At 48.8% G+C, this 17121-nt stretch overlaps 2 protein-coding genes across 3 annotated transcripts in view; both read right to left on the minus strand.

Moving 5' to 3' along the window:
• The window catches only part of LOC138977061 (replication factor C subunit 5-like), a 142763-nt gene that overhangs the window by 42888 nt on the left and 82754 nt on the right, over positions 1 to 17121 (minus strand). The window lies entirely within an intron of this gene.
• Positions 12884 to 15214, minus strand: LOC138976909 (uncharacterized). Its single transcript, XM_070349803.1, has 2 exons — positions 13903 to 15214; positions 12884 to 12976 (listed from the first exon to the last, which is right to left on the minus strand). Exons 1-2 carry the CDS (start codon positions 15157 to 15159, stop codon positions 12884 to 12886), a joined length of 1350 nt encoding a protein of 449 aa, XP_070205904.1. The 5' UTR covers positions 15160 to 15214.

A 17121-nucleotide genomic window follows, 5' to 3' on the forward strand; every position in this document is an offset into this window, starting at 1 on the left:
AAAAAAATAATAACTTTTTGATGCATAATTATTTACACATATTTACAATTCTACATTCCTTCTTCATGTTTGAAATTCAATAACTGCAAACACCGATGTACAATTTGTCTTTAAAAAAAAGTTTCTGACACTTATTTTTCCAATTAATATCATATAAATGTAATAAGTCACAACATTTATCTTCTGTCTACTACATCTTATATCTTGATACCCAAAAATAATGTCCTGCCTTTTCAACTCTACCAGTAACCCAATCTTTCTCTCTAACCAATCTTCTTCTTTTTGTTCTTTTTTTTACATTTATTTAAGTTTTGACTAAATGTTTTAACATAGAGGGGGAATCGAGACGAGGGTCGTGGTGTGTGTGTGTGTGTGTGTCTGTGCGTGTGTGTGTGTGTAGTGCGATTCAGACCAAACTACTGGACCGATCTTTGTGAAATTTGACATGAGAGTTCCTGGGAATGATATCCCCGGACGTTTTTTTCTTTTTTCTGATAAATATTTCTGATGACGTCATATCCGGCTTTTTTGTGGGCGGCACTGTCACACCCTCATTTTTCAATCAAATTGATTGAAATTTTTGTAAAGCAATCTTTGACGAAGGCCGGACTTCGGTATTGCATTTCAGCTTGGTGGCTTAAAAATTAATTAATGACTTTGGTCATTAAAAATCTGAAAATTGTAATAATTTTTTTTTTATATATAAAACGATCTAAATTTACATTTCTCTTATTCTACATCATTTGCTGATTCCAAAAACATATAAATATGTTATATTTGGATTAACCCTTACACTGGTGCAATTCTGTAACACATGTTACATAGCCAGTGGTGAATTAACAGAGAGAAAAATAAGAAAAAACTGTCATATTGGTTTTTGCATTCATGGGAGGTAATCGGAACCGACCAAACAGACTGAGCCAGTAGCGCGACATATGTCGTGACAACCAGGTGACAGTATACGTAAAGTAGCGCGACATATGTCGCGACAACCAGCCTAAGGGTTAAAAACAAGCTCTGAAAATTAAAAATATAAAAATTATGATCAAAATTAAATTTCCGAAATCGATTTAAAAACAATTTCATCTTATATCTTGTCGGTTCCTGATTCCAAAAACATATAGATATATGTTTGGATTAAAAACACGCTCCAAAAGTTAAAACAAAGAGAGGTTCAGAAAAGCGTGCTATGCAGCACAGCGAAACCACTATACTACCGCACTAAACAGGCTCGTCAGTTTCACTCCGTTATGCACAAGCGGCGGACTACGGTCATTGTGAAAAAATGCAGTGCGTTCAGTTTCCTTCTGTGAGTTCCACAGCTTGACTTAAATGGAAAATTTCCTAGATAAATTTTCATTTAATTAATATACTTACCCGAATCACATTAGCATTGAGTCACCTGAGATGCTTATCACTGAAAAACGCTTACCCGGCTAAAAATTTTAAAGGGAAGCAACCCCATCACCAAAACGAAAGTGAAAGTAGCTTTGGTAATGGGCCAGCACACTGGGAGTTACCTCCCATACGGGAGTGTGCCACGTCACTTCCTCTAGGAACACGTGCCTATCTCATACGGTCTTAGAAAATCTTAAAACCATACGCGGGGCAGGTGGGAGGGAATACAGTATGTGATTCGGGTAAGTATATTAATTAAATGAAAATTTATCTAGGAAATTTTCCATTAAATAACATATTCTTACTCCGAATCACATTAGCAGATAACATCAACAAGGCGGTGGGCTAGAAATGAATCAAAACTCACCATCAAGTTCTGGACAGGAACTGGCCTGCTGCTATGAGCACTGGAAGGCCTCTGAAGCCATCCTGTCGAAGAGCCGAGACGTCCCGAAGATAAAAGTTTAAGAAAACATCTTCAGAACGCCAAAACGCAGTTGTCAGCACCTCCTCTAGACATCTGGAGCGCAGTACTGCCAGAGAGGATGCCCACGCCCTCATATCATGGGCTCGGGCCGAGTCAAGTGGCAAGGAGGGCATGAACCCCCCCCCCTCTTTGTGCGACTCCACTCATAAGCTTGCTTAATGAGCGAGGACACCCACCAGGCCAACGATACCTTCGACAAACCTTACTCGCGCCTAGAAAAGGGCGAGATAAACAGCAACTTCTGAGAACTAGACCGAAACAGCTGAGTCCGGGCTAAGTACAGACAAAGAGCCCTCACAGGGCAATTGACTAAATCAAGGTCATCCGGGGCCAAACGCGCTGATCAGAGCCTTGACTCTAACCAGCGGAGAGGCCTGCCCCGGAGACTGATTCTTGGCCAGGAAATCGGGCCGGAAACGCAAAGATGCGAAACCGTCCGACTCAAAGGAGATATCTCCAGGCTGACCCAACAGGGCGTGGACCTCGCTACCCCGTTGGGCCGTTGCCAACAAAAGAAGAACCAGCGCTTAGCGAGTGACATTGAACAGAATGGCCTCGCTCAAAGGCTCAAAATCCGCAGAACATAGGAATTCCAGGATAAAAAACAAGTCCCACTTGGGAGCGGGCAAACGAGCTTTAGCTTCCCTAAGAGCAGCCCCTTTAATGACTGCAGCTATAACGCCCCCGACTCGAACAGACCGACCGATCTGCTAAAGAGTCGCCGTGATAGCGAAGCGCCGGAACCTCAACGAGAAGCCTGAGGCGCCCTGCGAAGACATGAAAGAGAGGCGGTTGGCGACCTGAATAGAGCGCGAAGCCACCGACCTCACCCCTGTAGCTGAACACCAGGCAGTCCATGCCTTCCAGTGGGAAGCATAAACTGACGAGGTGGACGCTCTACGCGAGCGAGCCACCAAGTCCAGACGGAAGGAAACCATCAGGAGAGGCAAAGTGGAGCGAATCTGAGCTTGGAGCTTGTCCACCCTTCTCTGAGAAGGCTGGACAGTCCACGCGACCGTGTCGAAAGACATCCCCAGATAAGTGAATGTCTGTGACGGGGTCAGCTCCGGATTTGCCCGGTTGATCGAGAACCCCAACAAGTTGGATTCTCAAAGAACCATTAGGGTACCTTGCGAACAGCCGCTCTGGGACTGGATCATGATGAATCAGTCGTCCAGATAAGCCCGCAGGCGGATACCCTAGGACCTCACCAGTGCACAGAACTGTCTCACCACCATGGTGAAAATCCATGGTGCGAGGGACAGCCCGAAAGGGAGTGCGCAAAACTGGTAGATCTGATCTCCCCACCGGAAACAAAGCCAATTCCGGTCGGCCGGATGCATAAGAATGAAAGTATGCGTCCTTGAGATCGATCAAGGTCACCCAGTCTCCTGGGCGGAGAGAGTCTCGGACCGAGGCTGGCGTCTCCATCTTGACTTTTATCTCACTCAAGAAAGTGTTGAGGAGAGATAAATCCAAAACGGGACGCCATCCTCCTGACGCTTAGGGAACGGCGAAAAGACGCCCTTAAATCCCAGGGAGCTATGGACCCGAACTCTCTCCACCGCGCCCTTCTGCTGCAGAGAGGCAATTTCCGACTGCAAGGTGGAACGTGCTTCCTGCGAGAAGAGGGGCTTGAACCGCGGCGGCACTCGGGTAAGAGGCGCCTTTTCCTCCCGCCAGAGCAGGCGGAAGCCCGATCTCACCACTCCCACAATCCATTGGCTGTCAACTACCGACATCCAACGAGAAAGCGCACGGGAGGGGCCTCCCGCCATCACCAAGGTGGAAGGCGGGAGGTGGGTGAGATCGTGATCGCATCATTGGGGGTGTGGCTTACTCCCAGAGCCGCCACACCCCCTCCCCGATGCCGTCCTCTTCTTCCCGCCACGAGCGACCGGCAGAGCCTGCCGCTTCTGAGCTGGCTTGAGGTTCGACAATGTCTGAGCCTGCTTTTTGTTTAGAAGGCTTAGACTGTTTCACCCCCTGCAGAGTGAAGTCGAGGAACTGACTGTCCTTGTTCGACTGAATCTCCTTCTGTCTGGCAACCATTGCCAGAGAACAGAAGCGAGATTCCTCTGAGACCGGGGAGACTCTCCAGGTCTCCCTAGTAGCCAGCTCCATGAACTGCGAGAGGAAGAGATCCCTCCTACAGAGGACCGCTTGGGTGAACTGTAGGGAGGAAAGACGCAATTGCTCCTCCTTGACCTTGGCCAAGGTGGTCAAAAGGGCAGAGACATCGTCCGCATATTGTTCTTCACTGAGAGTGAAAGGAACCAGCGAATCGATCGATGACCGAGACAGAGTTCGAACAAGAGTCTCTGCAACGGAGGACAGTTCGATCTGCCGACGTCCAACCTCCTCAGCAGAGAGGAGGGAAGCCTCAGAAACCGGCAGAACCGGATCATACTTGATCGGTTTAGCCAGAAGAGGCAGCAATTCCCGGAGAACCGGAAGGGTAGCCCTAGGGAGTGCAAAAGACACCAGCCAGCTCTGGCTCTGAGTGGACAAGCTAAGCTTCCTATTGCCCGTAGGCACAAAGGAAGAGGCTTGAGAAGCCGACGCCACCCACTGCTGAGCTGATACCGGAACTGGACCAAAAGGAAGCAGTAACGGAACAGGCACTGGCCGAATACCACTCCCCGCATGTGCTGGACGAACCAGCGAATGCAAAAGTTGGTAAGCCACTGACGGAGACTCGGCGAACCGGAAGGAAGAAACATCCTCCTGTGCCGGCCGGAAGTCCGCCATGGCCGAAGGAACGAACGGAGCGGAAGAGTCCGCAGCCACCACCCCTTCGGGGAAAAAACGAGACGCTACTTCCACCGCGATGTCAAGAACAGACTTGAGCTTCGACGGAAACACGCCCCGAGACTCCTCGTTGACCCCTGATGGAGCATCAGAATAGTCACACATGGAGCCATGACCAAAACCACAGTTCCGGAAGCAGAAGCATGCCCTGGCCAACCGGAAACCGGAAATGCCTGTGCACGAACATCATCCTGCAACCCAGAACCTTGTGAAGGTAAGAGTAGGCAGGACGACCATCCGTAAACAAGAAGGGCAAAGCCCATACGACTCACATGCTCTACACATTTTTCCTACCAAAATACATGTGACCTTGACCCAAGGTCAAGGTCATCCAAGGTCATGCAACACAAAGCTGTTAATTCAAGACATAGGAAGTACAATGGTGCTTATTGGCTCTTTCTACCATAAGATATGGTCACTTTTAGTGGTTCACTACCTTATTTTGGTCACATTTCATAAGGGTCAAAGTGACCTTGACCTTGATCATATGTGACCAAATGTGTCTCATGATGAAAGCATAACATGTGCCCCACATAATTTTTAAGTTTGAAACAGTTATCTTCCATAGTTCAGGGTCAAGGTCACTTCAAAATATGTATACAATCCAACTTTGAAGAGCTCCTGTGACCTTGACCTTGAAGCAAGGTAAACCAAACTGGTATCAAAAGATGGGGCTTACTTTGCCCTATATATCATATATAGGTGAGGTATTGAATCTCAAAAACTTCAGAGAAAATGGGAAAAATATGAAAAATAGCTGTTTTTTAGGCAACATTTATGGCCCCTGCGACCTTGACCTTGAAGCAAGGTCAAGATGCTATGTATGTTTTTTGGGGCCTTGTCATCATACACCATCTTGCCAAATTTGGTACTGATAGACTGAATAGTGTCCAAGAAATATCCAACGTTAAAGTTTTCCGGACGGACGTCCGGACGGACGGACGGACGACTCGGGTGAGTACATAGACTCACTTTTGCTTCGCATGTGAGTCAAAAACCGGAGCTGGATGAGCTGACGTCACTCCCTCATCCGAGTGGAGTGATGCCTGCTCAAGCCTAGGCACTAAATGGCCGGAAGGCGTACGCTGGAATCCACCCTCTGGTATCCGGAAGGAAGCACCAGAAGAGGAAGCAGCATGTCCGGCCGAAACCGGAAGTGTAGCCGACGAAACCGCGCAATGCGGAATTGAAGGCTGCCCTGGTTGACTTCGAGATCCGGAAGGACCGGAAAATCAGTGAATACTCCATACTGACGCAGCCGCCGTAGCGTGCCTGCGTGGACGGATCATCACTTCCGGCGAGTGCCGGTAGTGTAGCCGACAGAACCGCGCAATGCGGAAGCGAAGGCTGCACTGAAACCAAAAACACCAGTTCCGGAAGCAGAAGCATGCCCTGGCAAACCGGAAACCGGAAATGCCTGTACACGAACATCATCCTGCAGCCCAGAACCTTGTGAAGGTAAAGGGTAGGCAGGACGACCATCCGCAAAAACCGGAGCTGGATGAGCTGACGTCACTCCCCCATCAGAGTGGAGTGATGCCTGCTCAAGCCTAGGCACTAACTGGCCGGAAGGCGTACGCTGGAATCCACCCACTGGTATCCGGAAGGAAGCACCAGAAGAGGAAGCAGCGTGTCCGGCCGAAACCGGAAGTGTAGCCGTCGAAACCGCGCAATGCGGAAGTGAAGGCTGCACTGGTTGACTTCGTGATCCGGAAGGACCGGAAGTCAGTGAATACTCCATCCTGCGGCGACCGCCTTAGCGTGCCGGAGCGGACGAATCATCACTTCCGGCAAGTGCCGGTAGTGTAGCCGACGAAACCGCGCAATGCGGAAGCGAAGGCTGCACTGGTTGACTTCGCGATCCGGAAGGACCGGAAGTCAGTGAATACTCCATCCTGCCGCGACCGCCTTAGCGTGCCGGAGCGGACGGATCATCACTTCCGGCAAGTGCCGGAAATGCGGCAGCCGAAACCGACTGCCGCAGCTGTTCGATCAAATCCAGGGCCTCGTAGGTTATCGCCGGAAATGAAAGATCAGCATGGTATCGGTCGTGACCCGATGCGAAAGAGCTGTCTCCCGAGAGAGAACGTCCAGGCGCCTCACGAGGGCTATCGGACCAGCTCTGCTTACCAGCTGCAGCTAAAGAGGGAGGACGCTGCTCCAAACCGGAAAAGGACGGCAAAGACACGGAAGCCAACTCCCGGACGTCACCGCCAGATGCCGGAAACGCCAAACAACTGGCGACGGAACGCTGGAACTCTGCTTGCACCAAGCTGCGGATTCCCGGAACCAGTGTCTAAAACAGAAAGGAACCAACGCACCCTGCACAGGAGCTAACAACGACGACGAAGTCTCCGTAGTAGAGAACCGGAGCAGACGTAACCATAGCGCTAGGCGCCACAAAAGATAGCAGAAGTAGTAACGGCGCTAGGCGCCGAAAAAGGTACAGACAACAAATTGTTACGTTCTTGGTCTGTACAAGTAAAACTGCTAAAGAAGAAGCCTAAGGCTTAAAATTTCCCCTTGGGGTCTGACTTGTCACAGCGGTTGTCTGAAACAGACATGCTGTCAAATCCATGTAAACAACACGAAAACATTTTACTGAACGTAAGTCTAAACGACTGAAAACTCAGTAAAAACACACACTTTCGCGTCAACAAAATACGATAGCTACACTTGCCCAACAAAAACAGAGGCACGTAAAGCTACAAACAAAGTCACACGAGCTAGAAAACTAACTCACACCACAAAATGGCGAAACACGCAAGTAACTGACACACAAGTCAACAACGCGTGGCAACGCGAAAAAATTTACTGAAACGTAAGTCTAAACGACTGAAAACACAGTAAACACGCACTCTTTCGCGTCAACAAAATACGATAGCTATACTTGCCCAACAAAAACAGAGGCACGTAGAGCTACAAACAAAGTCACACGAGCTAGAGAACAAACTCACACAACAAAATGGCGAAACACGCAAGTAACTGACACACAAGTCAACAACGCGTGACAACGCGAAAAAATTTACTGACACGTAAGTCTAAACGACTGAACACAGTAAACACACACTCTTTCGCGTCAACAAAATACTATAGCTACACTTGCCCAACACAGAAAGGGGCACGCAGAGCTACGAGCAAAGTCATACGAGCTAGCTAACTAACTCACACAACAAAATGGCTAAACACGCAAGTCACTGACACACAAGTCCGCAAAAAACGGACAACGTACAGTAACGAAAACAGCGCAAACAACCAACAACAAACGGGAACGAGCTCACCAAACTGTAGGCAAGGCAAGCAGAAAAGCTGGGTAACGTGGCCGGCGGGTGTCACTCAAACACACAAGGTCGGCCACAGAGCGTCAAAAAGTGAACCGTCCTCTCCGAGGTGAAAAGAACGTATGAGATAGGCACGTGTTCCTAGAGGAAGTGACGTGGCACACTCCCGTATGGGAGGTAACTCCCAGTGTGCTGGCCCATTACCAAAGCTACTTTCACTTTCGTTTTGGTGATGGGGTTGCTTCCCTTTAAAATTTTTAGCCGGGTAAGCGTTTTTCAGTGATAAGCATCTCAGGTGACTCAATGCTAATGTGATTCGGAGTAAGAATATGTTATTTAATGTAGTAATTTCGCCTTACGCGACTTGTTTCAATTTGCCAAGCACATCATGTGGGGCGTTGAAATACATACCACTGTTATCACAATATTCCTCATAAATGTGTCTGACCTACTATGGACAACGACATTTTCATGAACAATACCTCATTTTCTTTTCCTTTTAACTTTTTTTTTAATTCGTTAATCTCCTGTAAATATGTATTTGTTGTTGGAATATGTGTTGGTGAGGCATATAATTATATGCATATAACCATCAAAACAACAAATATAATGGCTTAAATTTTCATCAAAAATGATTGTGAGCCAACTAAACATAATAACATCACATACTATAACATCCTAATTGTATTGAGTTTTAGAAAACCCTGCATCGTTTCTTTAGGTAGGTAAACCACAACTAAAGCCTAGCATCCATCCATGCACTCGCACCCCCAGTCACACGCACATTCACATACATGAATCCCTAAAGACAAATACAATAATGCTCGTCCATTTGCTCACTCCCACCCCTCTCGTACATGTATTCACACACGTCACATATCATTTCACCTTATCTCGATCGACTTAAACAATACTCTCAATCTTCTTATGTGCATTTCATGTTTTAATATAATATTCAAATCGTATCTATCACCATACTTATATTTACTAATACACATTTTTGCAATCAAAATAATGTGATTAATTCGAAAATTTCAATAATAAACTTTCATTTGATTAATATACTTACCCAATTCTCATAAATGCATTGACCTCAATCTCACATGCTAGATGTCGAAAAACTACTCAAATTACCTGCCCTTGAAAGGGTGGTAACCAAGCAAAAAACAGACACCATAGCCGTTGCTATGCCCTGAACCCACTTGGTTACCCATAACCCACCGCGCACCACGTGAGCGCCGGCATCCGGAATAATCATTCGAGACTTCTCAAAATCCCGTAGGAAATTAAGTAGCGGGGATGGATGGGAGGGTATTAACTATGAGAATTGGGTAAGTATATTTAAATCAAATGAAAATTTACTATTGAAATTTTCGATTAAATTACATATTCTTACCGCAATTCTCATAAAAACTGTTGAAAACGACGTTAAACACCAAATAAAGACAAGTCGCGTAAGGCGAAAATACAATATTTAGTCAAGTAGCTGCCATTTTTCAGCAAGACCGTATACTCGTAGCATCGTCAGTCCACCGCTCATGGCAAAGGCAGTGAAATTGACAAGAAGAGCGGGGTAGTAGTTGCGCTAAGAAGGATAGCACGCTTTTCTGTACCTCTCTTTGTTTTAACTTTCTGAGCGTGTTTTTAATCCAAACATATCATATCTATATGTTTTTGGAATCAGGAACCGACAAGGAATAAGATGAAAGTGTTTTTAAATTGATTTGGACAATTTAATTTTGATAATAATTTTTATATATTTAATTTTCAGAGCTTGTTTTTAATCCGAATATAACATATTTATATGTTTTTGGAATCAGCAAATGATGGAGAATAAGATAAACGTAAATTTAGATCGTTTTATAAATTTTTATTTTTTTTTACAATTTTCCGATTTTTAATGACCAAAGTCATTAATTAATTTTTAAGCCACCAAGCTGAAATGCAATACCGAACCCCGGGCTTCGTCGAAGATTACTTGACCAAAATTTCAACCAATTTGGTTGAAAAATGAGGGCGTGACAGTGCCGCCTCAACTTTCACGAAAAGCCGGATATGACGTCATCAAAGACATTTATCAAAAAAATGAAAAAAACGTTCGGGGATTTCATACCCAGGAACTCTCATGTCAAATTTCATAAAGATCGGTCCAGTAGTTTAGTCTGAATCGCTCTACACACACACACACACACACACACGCACGCACACACATACGCACATACACCACGACCCTCGTTTCGATTCCCCCTCGATGTTAAAATATTTAGTCAAAACTTGACTAAATATAAAAAGAAAGAAAGTTCATAGACTTGTTTGCGACAAGGTTTTCCACCAGACTACCACTCTTTGTGTCCCCGTTTCCTGAGCCCAGAGACGATGCAAAGCCTGGTGAGACAGTGTCCACTCTGAATGTAGGACTTTGTCTCCCCTGCTCAGCGCATCTGCCAAAACATTGAGGCTGCCCTGCAGATACTTTGCTGAAAGCAGGATGCGATGAGTGCTGCACCATATCAGAATGCGACACGCACTGTCCGACAGACTCTGAGACCGAGTCCCGCCCGACGGTTGATGTAAGCCGCTACAATCATGTTGTCCGTATGTAACCTGACATGACTGCCTGTCAGCAGAGGCAGAAACGCCTGAAGTTCAAGAGCCACAGCCTCTAATTCCAGTGCCTTTATGTGCCACTAGCCCTGACTGGCATCCCAAAGACCTGACGCCGTCTGCTCTGCCAGATGTGCTCCCCAACCTGTCCGGGAGGCATCTGTGAAAAGATCGTTCTCCGGGTACATCCCCCACCCAATCCTGCCCAGTGGGCGGGAAAGGGTGGGCAGTCACAGCAAAAAACAGCCCCTGAGAGGGGTAAGACGAGTGAGAGACGGGAACGAAAATGGCCGCCCCCACCCGTCCACTTGCTGTAGTCCTGTAGCCCACCGTTCACCCACCCCGATGGGGGAGGAGGGCGATTGTCAGGCCAGGACAATAGAGGCACAGACTGTGAAGACAGTCCAGCAGCGCCCACCCGATCCAGCCCAGAGGGAGGGAAAGGGTGGAACGCTGCTCCAGCCCCCACCCGGTCCTGCCCGGTGGGCGGGAAAGGGTGGGTCGCTGATACCACCCCACCTGATCGCGCCCGGAGGGTGAGAAAGGGTGGGAAGCTGACACAGCCCCCTGGTCCCATTGAGGCAGAGTGGGAACAAGCCCAGGCCGTGACTTACCATGCCCCCCCACTCCCCCTTCTTCTTCTTGTCGTACTGGTTTAAGAGATCGTAACAAACTCGGGCCAGCTGACAATGGAAGACACGGGAGTGCCCTTAATTTCCTCTTTCTTGGTCGCTTTGTTGATGCATGAGAGAGGTATTGTGTGAACTTCTATTTTCCCACACAGCAATTCCTCCTGAAACTCCCTCTCCTTTTTCTCACACTCCATTCTTATTCCCATTGCCTTGTTTAATTTTCGCAACTGCCTTTGTTTTGCCCAGCTAAGTGACAGTTTGAGCTGCTGATTTTGAAGAGACGCGTGCCTGTCCCAGCTCTTCTCTTCCTCATTGGAGTAGAAACTAGCGCTGATGACTTTTTGGCTCTCACTATCTTCTTTAGGACAAGTGGCTGTGCTTTTGTCTTACATATCAACGTCTTCTTGTCATCTGACTGTGCCAGTTTCACCCTAACTAAGCTTCTTCTTCTTCTTCTGCGTTCGTGGGCTTAAACTCCCATGTACACTCGTGTTTTTTTGCACGAGTGGAATTTTACGTGTATGACCGTTTTTTACCCCGCCATTTAGGCAGCCATACGCCGCTTTCGGAGGAACCCTAACTAAGCCAGTTAAATACTCTTCCTCTTGTTTTGTGCTTGCAACTGTTCTATTGGGCGGAGTTGGGTTTGTGGTTTGTTTTTTGACGAAACAGTGTTAGTATCTGTTGCTTTCTGTGACTGAGATACAGACTTTGCTACAGGTGTGTTATCGTTTGATTCTGCTGGGGCTTGGGTTTGAAATGATGTTGAAGCAGCTGACACGAGTGTGTCATTGTTAGTACTTACATCACCCTGAGTCGTACCCTTGCGAGATATCAGCAGGTCTAACAGACTTTTTTGACGACACGGCTTGCGGTTTTTGTTTCAGGTGTTGAAGAACACTGTGGCTGAAAGGTTTCAACAATAGAATTGCTTGTACAGGCATCAGTACTGTCAACACATGTGCTTTTCCTTTGCGGGCTAGCAGCTTTTTTACTGGATTTTCTTGGTTTCTTACGGCTACCGGCCATTTGTTCGGCAAACGTTTTACACACATTACAGTCAGCTACTTCCACTTTGGAGTTGTATTGTGTCCACAACACTTTTGTTTTTTCAATGTTATTATGTATTGCTTTTGAGAATCCTTGAGATAAAATTAAAAATTTTAGTAATACATTTTCATTTGATTAATATACTTACCCAACTCACATATAGCAATTAACCCTAGTTCAGTGCTGGATACGCTGTACGCGTCCCCTTGGTAACCAAGGGAGACCACTCTAAAAAAGAGAGTGCTCTATCCCATAATGCCAGACTAACTACTAGCCTGACTTCCGTATGCGTGCGCATACGCCGCCATCTTATCATTCCAAAACGAAGCCCAACCCACATCTTTTTTAGACCCCCATACCACCACAGCGGGGAGGCGGGAGGGAATAAACGATGTGAGTTGGGTAAGTATATTAATCAAATGAAAATTTATTACTAAAATTTTTAATTAAATTACATATCTTACCCAACTCACATATAGCAGATTGCTATCATAGGAGGAGGGTACTCACCAAATCAATCCACAAGGACCTGCCCTGCAGCCACCAAAGAGGGCAAAGCAGAGCTGCCATCTTGACGTATGCCAGCCACCTCCCGGAGATAGAAGTTTATAAAAACGTCCTCAGATCTCCAGTATGCCGACTCCAGGACTTCTGAAAGACGACCTGATCTCAACACTGCCAACGAAGAAGACCATGCCCTGGCCTCGTGAGTTCTGGCAGCCGTAAGAGGCAACACCACTCTGGTATCACCTAACTGTCTTTGCCACCAGATATAAGCGTTCCGAATGGTAGAAGACACCCATTTGGTTAACGTGACTTTCGAGATGTCCTTCCCCCGAGCCGTATTGAGTGATATAAAGAGCAGTTTCTGAGACATAGAGCGAATCGGCTGAGTCCGGGACAGGTAGCTGCTGAGTGCTCGTACAGGGCAGTTAAAAACATCCTCATCTCCCGGAGCCAGAATTGTGCTTAAAGGGGGAATACGGATAAGCGGGGATGGTTGGCCTGGTTTCTGGTTCTTGGCCAAGAAATTAGGCCTGAACTTAAGAGAAAATGAACCGTCTTTTTCCCGGGAGATATCATTTGCCATTCCTGACAACGCGTGAACCTCGCTACCACGTCTAGCGAGTAAGACCAAGAAAAGAGTTTTATGTGTTACATTAGCCAGACTGGCCAAACGGATAGGCTCAAACTCCTCTGACGCAAGAAAACGTAACACCAAAAAAAGATCCCATGCCGGGAGCTGTGTTTTGTCACGAGCCAGCTTAAGGGAAGCGCCCTTAATAACGCCGGAGATAACCCCCGATAAGTTAACTTTGTGTCCGAGTTGCCTGAGAGTAGAGGCAATTGCGGACCTCCTAACCCTCAACGAAGAGGGAGAACCCCCCTGATCAGCTAGCCACGATAAGTGATTCGCTACCTGCATCGACCTAGGAGTCAGGGGGTTCACATTATTCTCAAGACACCACTTCGACCACGACGACCAGTGCGAAGCGTAAACAGAGTTGGTCGACTCTCTGTGAGCGTTTTGAACCAGTTTCAAAGTCGATACAGAGGCCCCTGCCCTAAGCAGAGAGTCTCTGATAGCACCCACCCGTGAAGTTGCAACATTTGCGGGTTTAAGTGATGAATGCCTGACCGAGGCTGCAAAAGTTCGCCCTTCCTTAGAGCGAGCCGCCAGACGCACCAGATCTGGATACCAGTGCTGGCTGGGCCAGAGAGGAGCCACCAGCACGAGCGCTGGCCGTTCGAGATCTGCTTTCCTTATCACCCTGCCCAGAATGCAGAAAGGAGGAAAGGCGTAAGCCACCAGATTCGACCAGTTCATCTCGAGTGCGTCCACCGCCCAGGCTTGTGGGTCCGGAAACGGAGACACAAAGAGCGGGAGCCTTGCCGAAAACCTTGTTGCAAACAGGTCGATGCACGGCTTGTCCACCTGAGCCCAAAGGCGCTCCAAGGCCTGATGCGAGAGAGTCCACTCTGAGTGGAGTATCTTGTCCCCCCTGCTCAGGGCATCCGCCAACACGTTGAGCTTGCCCCTCAGGTAAGTTGCTGACAACCGAATGTGTTGCGTACTGCACCACATCAGCAAGCGACATGCTCTGTCTGACAGAACCTGTGAGCGCGTCCCCCCTTGGCGGTTTATATAAGCCGCAACAGTCGTATTGTCTGTATGAACTCTAACATGACTGTTCGCCAGAGAAGGGAGAAAAGACCTCAGGCCCAAGGCCACGGCCTCCAGTTCTAGGACGTTTATGTGCAAGGACCCTTGACTGACGTCCCACACGCCCGCAGCCGTCTGATCCGCCAAATGAGCTCCCCACCCTGTCTGAGACGCATCCGTGAACAGATCGTTCTCCGGAGCCGGGGGAGTGATGGGAACACCCTGGGACACCCAAGGAAGAAGCCAGACACCTGTGGTGCTTCTGAACCAATCCCCCAACTCGACCTGGCAACTCCAAGCTTGAGTTGCCTGATCCCATCGAGTCTGCACAGCCGCCTGAAACGGTCTTTTGTGCACTCTTCCCAACGGAACCAGCGAAGCCATGGATTCCATCTGACCCAGGATAGAATACAACTCCCGAGCTGAGGCCACATTCTTTCCGTGTAGCGCACGGATCAACGCCTGAAGTTTGTCCACCCGCTTTTGAGCAGGACGAACTGACCACTCCACCGTGTTGAACTCTATGCCCAGATAGGTGAACCCTTGTGAAGGCTCCAACTCGGACTTTCCCACATTGACTGAGAACCCGAGTTGACCCGCCAGGCTGAGCACCCTGTGTGTGTGTGTGCTGCAGAGGACCTGATCCTGGTGTAAAATCAGCCAGTCGTCGAGGTACGCCCTGAGGCGCACCCCCTCCTGCCTCACTAGAGCACAGAGCTGACGAACGACCATCGTGAAAATCCATGGAGAGAGGGACAGACCGAACGGGAGAGCCCGAAACTGGAAAATCCTCACCCCCCACCGAAACCGCAGCCACTTTCTGTCTGCTGTGTGCATCAGCACGTGAAAGTAGGCGTCCGTGAGATCGATGGAAGTAGCCCAATCCCCTGGACGGAGAGCCTCTCTCACCGACGCAGGGGTTTCCATCGTGAATTTTACTACTCTCAGGAACCTGTTCAGACATGAAAGGTCTAGAACTGGCCTCCACGCGCCCGAAGCCTTGGGCACCACAAAGAGCCTGCCGTAAAATCCCAACGATCCCTGATCGCGAACCTCCTCGATCGCTTCTTTTTGCAGGAGAGCAACTACCTCCCCCTGCACAGCCAACTTGGCCTCGGGATCGTTTGGAAATCTGAAAGGCGGAGGTATCCTGGACAGAGGTGCCTTCTTCTCTGCCCAGAGTAGCCGGAACCCCGAACTGACCACCCCTAATACCCACTGGCTGGCCACCAAGCGTGACCAGGTAGTGAGGGCCCTGGAGGGGCCACCCGCCACCACAACGGTGGGGGCTAACGGGACCGAAAGTTCGGGAGGGCATCATTGGGGGTGGGGCTTGCGCCCCGACCCCCTAGACCCGCCAAAAGAACCCCTCTTCTGGGAAGAGGCACCACGCCCCCTACCCCGAGAAGCAGAGCTCTGACCCTGTGTCTTGCCCGCCGCCGCGGACGAAGACTGAGCCTTGCCTTGACCCTGAGGCTTGCCCTGAGGCTTCTGAAAACCTTGGTGCGCAATCTTGGCTATAGCCAGATCCCTTGCCTCGTGCGTTTCCTTTTGCAAAGCATCCAACGATGCGCGACCCAGAAGTGAACCGTCCATGACGGGAGAAACCTTCAGAGCTTCGATCGTCACCTTGTCCCTAATTCTTGACCCCGTCAAAAAAGCCGATCTGCGAGAATGCACGGCAAACGTGTACAATCTAGCCGACAAAGCCATCTGTTCTTGTGACACCCTGGCCAAAGTAGCCAGCAAAGTCGTCACATCTTCCGAGGAAGCGTCATACCGGAACTCAAAGGGGTCGAGCGACGTCGCAATCGATCTCGACAGCGATCTCTGGAGTGACTCTGACACAGACGCCAGCTCCAGCAGAGACCTTCTTGTCTCCTCTAAAGACATCAACGATGACTCCGTACAAGGGACAGGCCTATCTTTCGCATATCCATCCTCCCTTAAAGCCGCAAGTTCCGGTGTCACCGGGAGTACCGACTTGGGCAAAGAGTAGGAATCAATCAGTCTGACTGGGTTGACTACCAGCCTGAAGTTGCGCAGATTAGCCGAACAAGGAACTTGTTGACCAACCTTAGCTAACCACGGTACAGCCGCCTCGGGAGCCTCACTGTGTTGTGCCAACAACGGAACAGGAGGCAGCCCCTTAGACCAACCCTTCACCAACACCTTCGACATCTCAAATGCCAGAGAAGGAGATTCGATGAACTTGAAAGAACCCTTCGTATTCTTATCAACACGAAAATCCCCCAAAGCCGAAGGAGGTGGAGCAAGCTGAGACTTGCTCTCCACCACCCCCTCTTCAAAGTACTTTGAAGCCGTCTCACCTGCAAGCGCCACTGCACTTCCCAGCCTAAACGGCAAACGGAGCCCGGCATCATCTCCCAAAACGGAAGTGCCATCGTCCAGACAGTCGTCCTGTACGCCTGTACAGTCCGGAAGTTGACCCCCCGCTTGGCTGCCATAGCCAAACAGAGAGCCATCTCCACTGTCTTCTTCCCCCAAAGGAGGAAGCAGAAGTCGCACAGACTGACCAACGTCAAATGGCGCGGCCGAAAGCATCGAACTATCCGTACGCTCTACAGTGTCCCTACCCCCCCCTGACCGGCCGCTTAGCGGTCGATGGCCAGGAGGAGTATCAGAACTTTCACCCGTGAGCGCGATGCCCGTGGCTACTTTTGACTGTAGACG

The sequence above is a fragment of the Littorina saxatilis genome, linkage group LG9, assembly GCF_037325665.1.
Source record: "Littorina saxatilis isolate snail1 linkage group LG9, US_GU_Lsax_2.0, whole genome shotgun sequence".
Lineage (NCBI taxonomy): Eukaryota > Metazoa > Mollusca > Gastropoda > Littorinimorpha > Littorinidae > Littorina > Littorina saxatilis.

What these genes read in the sequence shown, in the direction of transcription:
- LOC138976909 (XM_070349803.1), bottom strand. Translation starts at nt 15,159, where the DNA reads ATGGTCGTTCGTCAGCTCTGTGCTCTAGTGAGGCAGGAGGGGGTGCGC. An exon ending in GGCGAACTTTTGCAGCCTCG is followed by an intron (nt 12,977 to 13,902) that starts GTCAGGCATTCA and finishes TACGGCTGCCAG; the next exon opens with AACTCACGAGGCCAGGGCAT.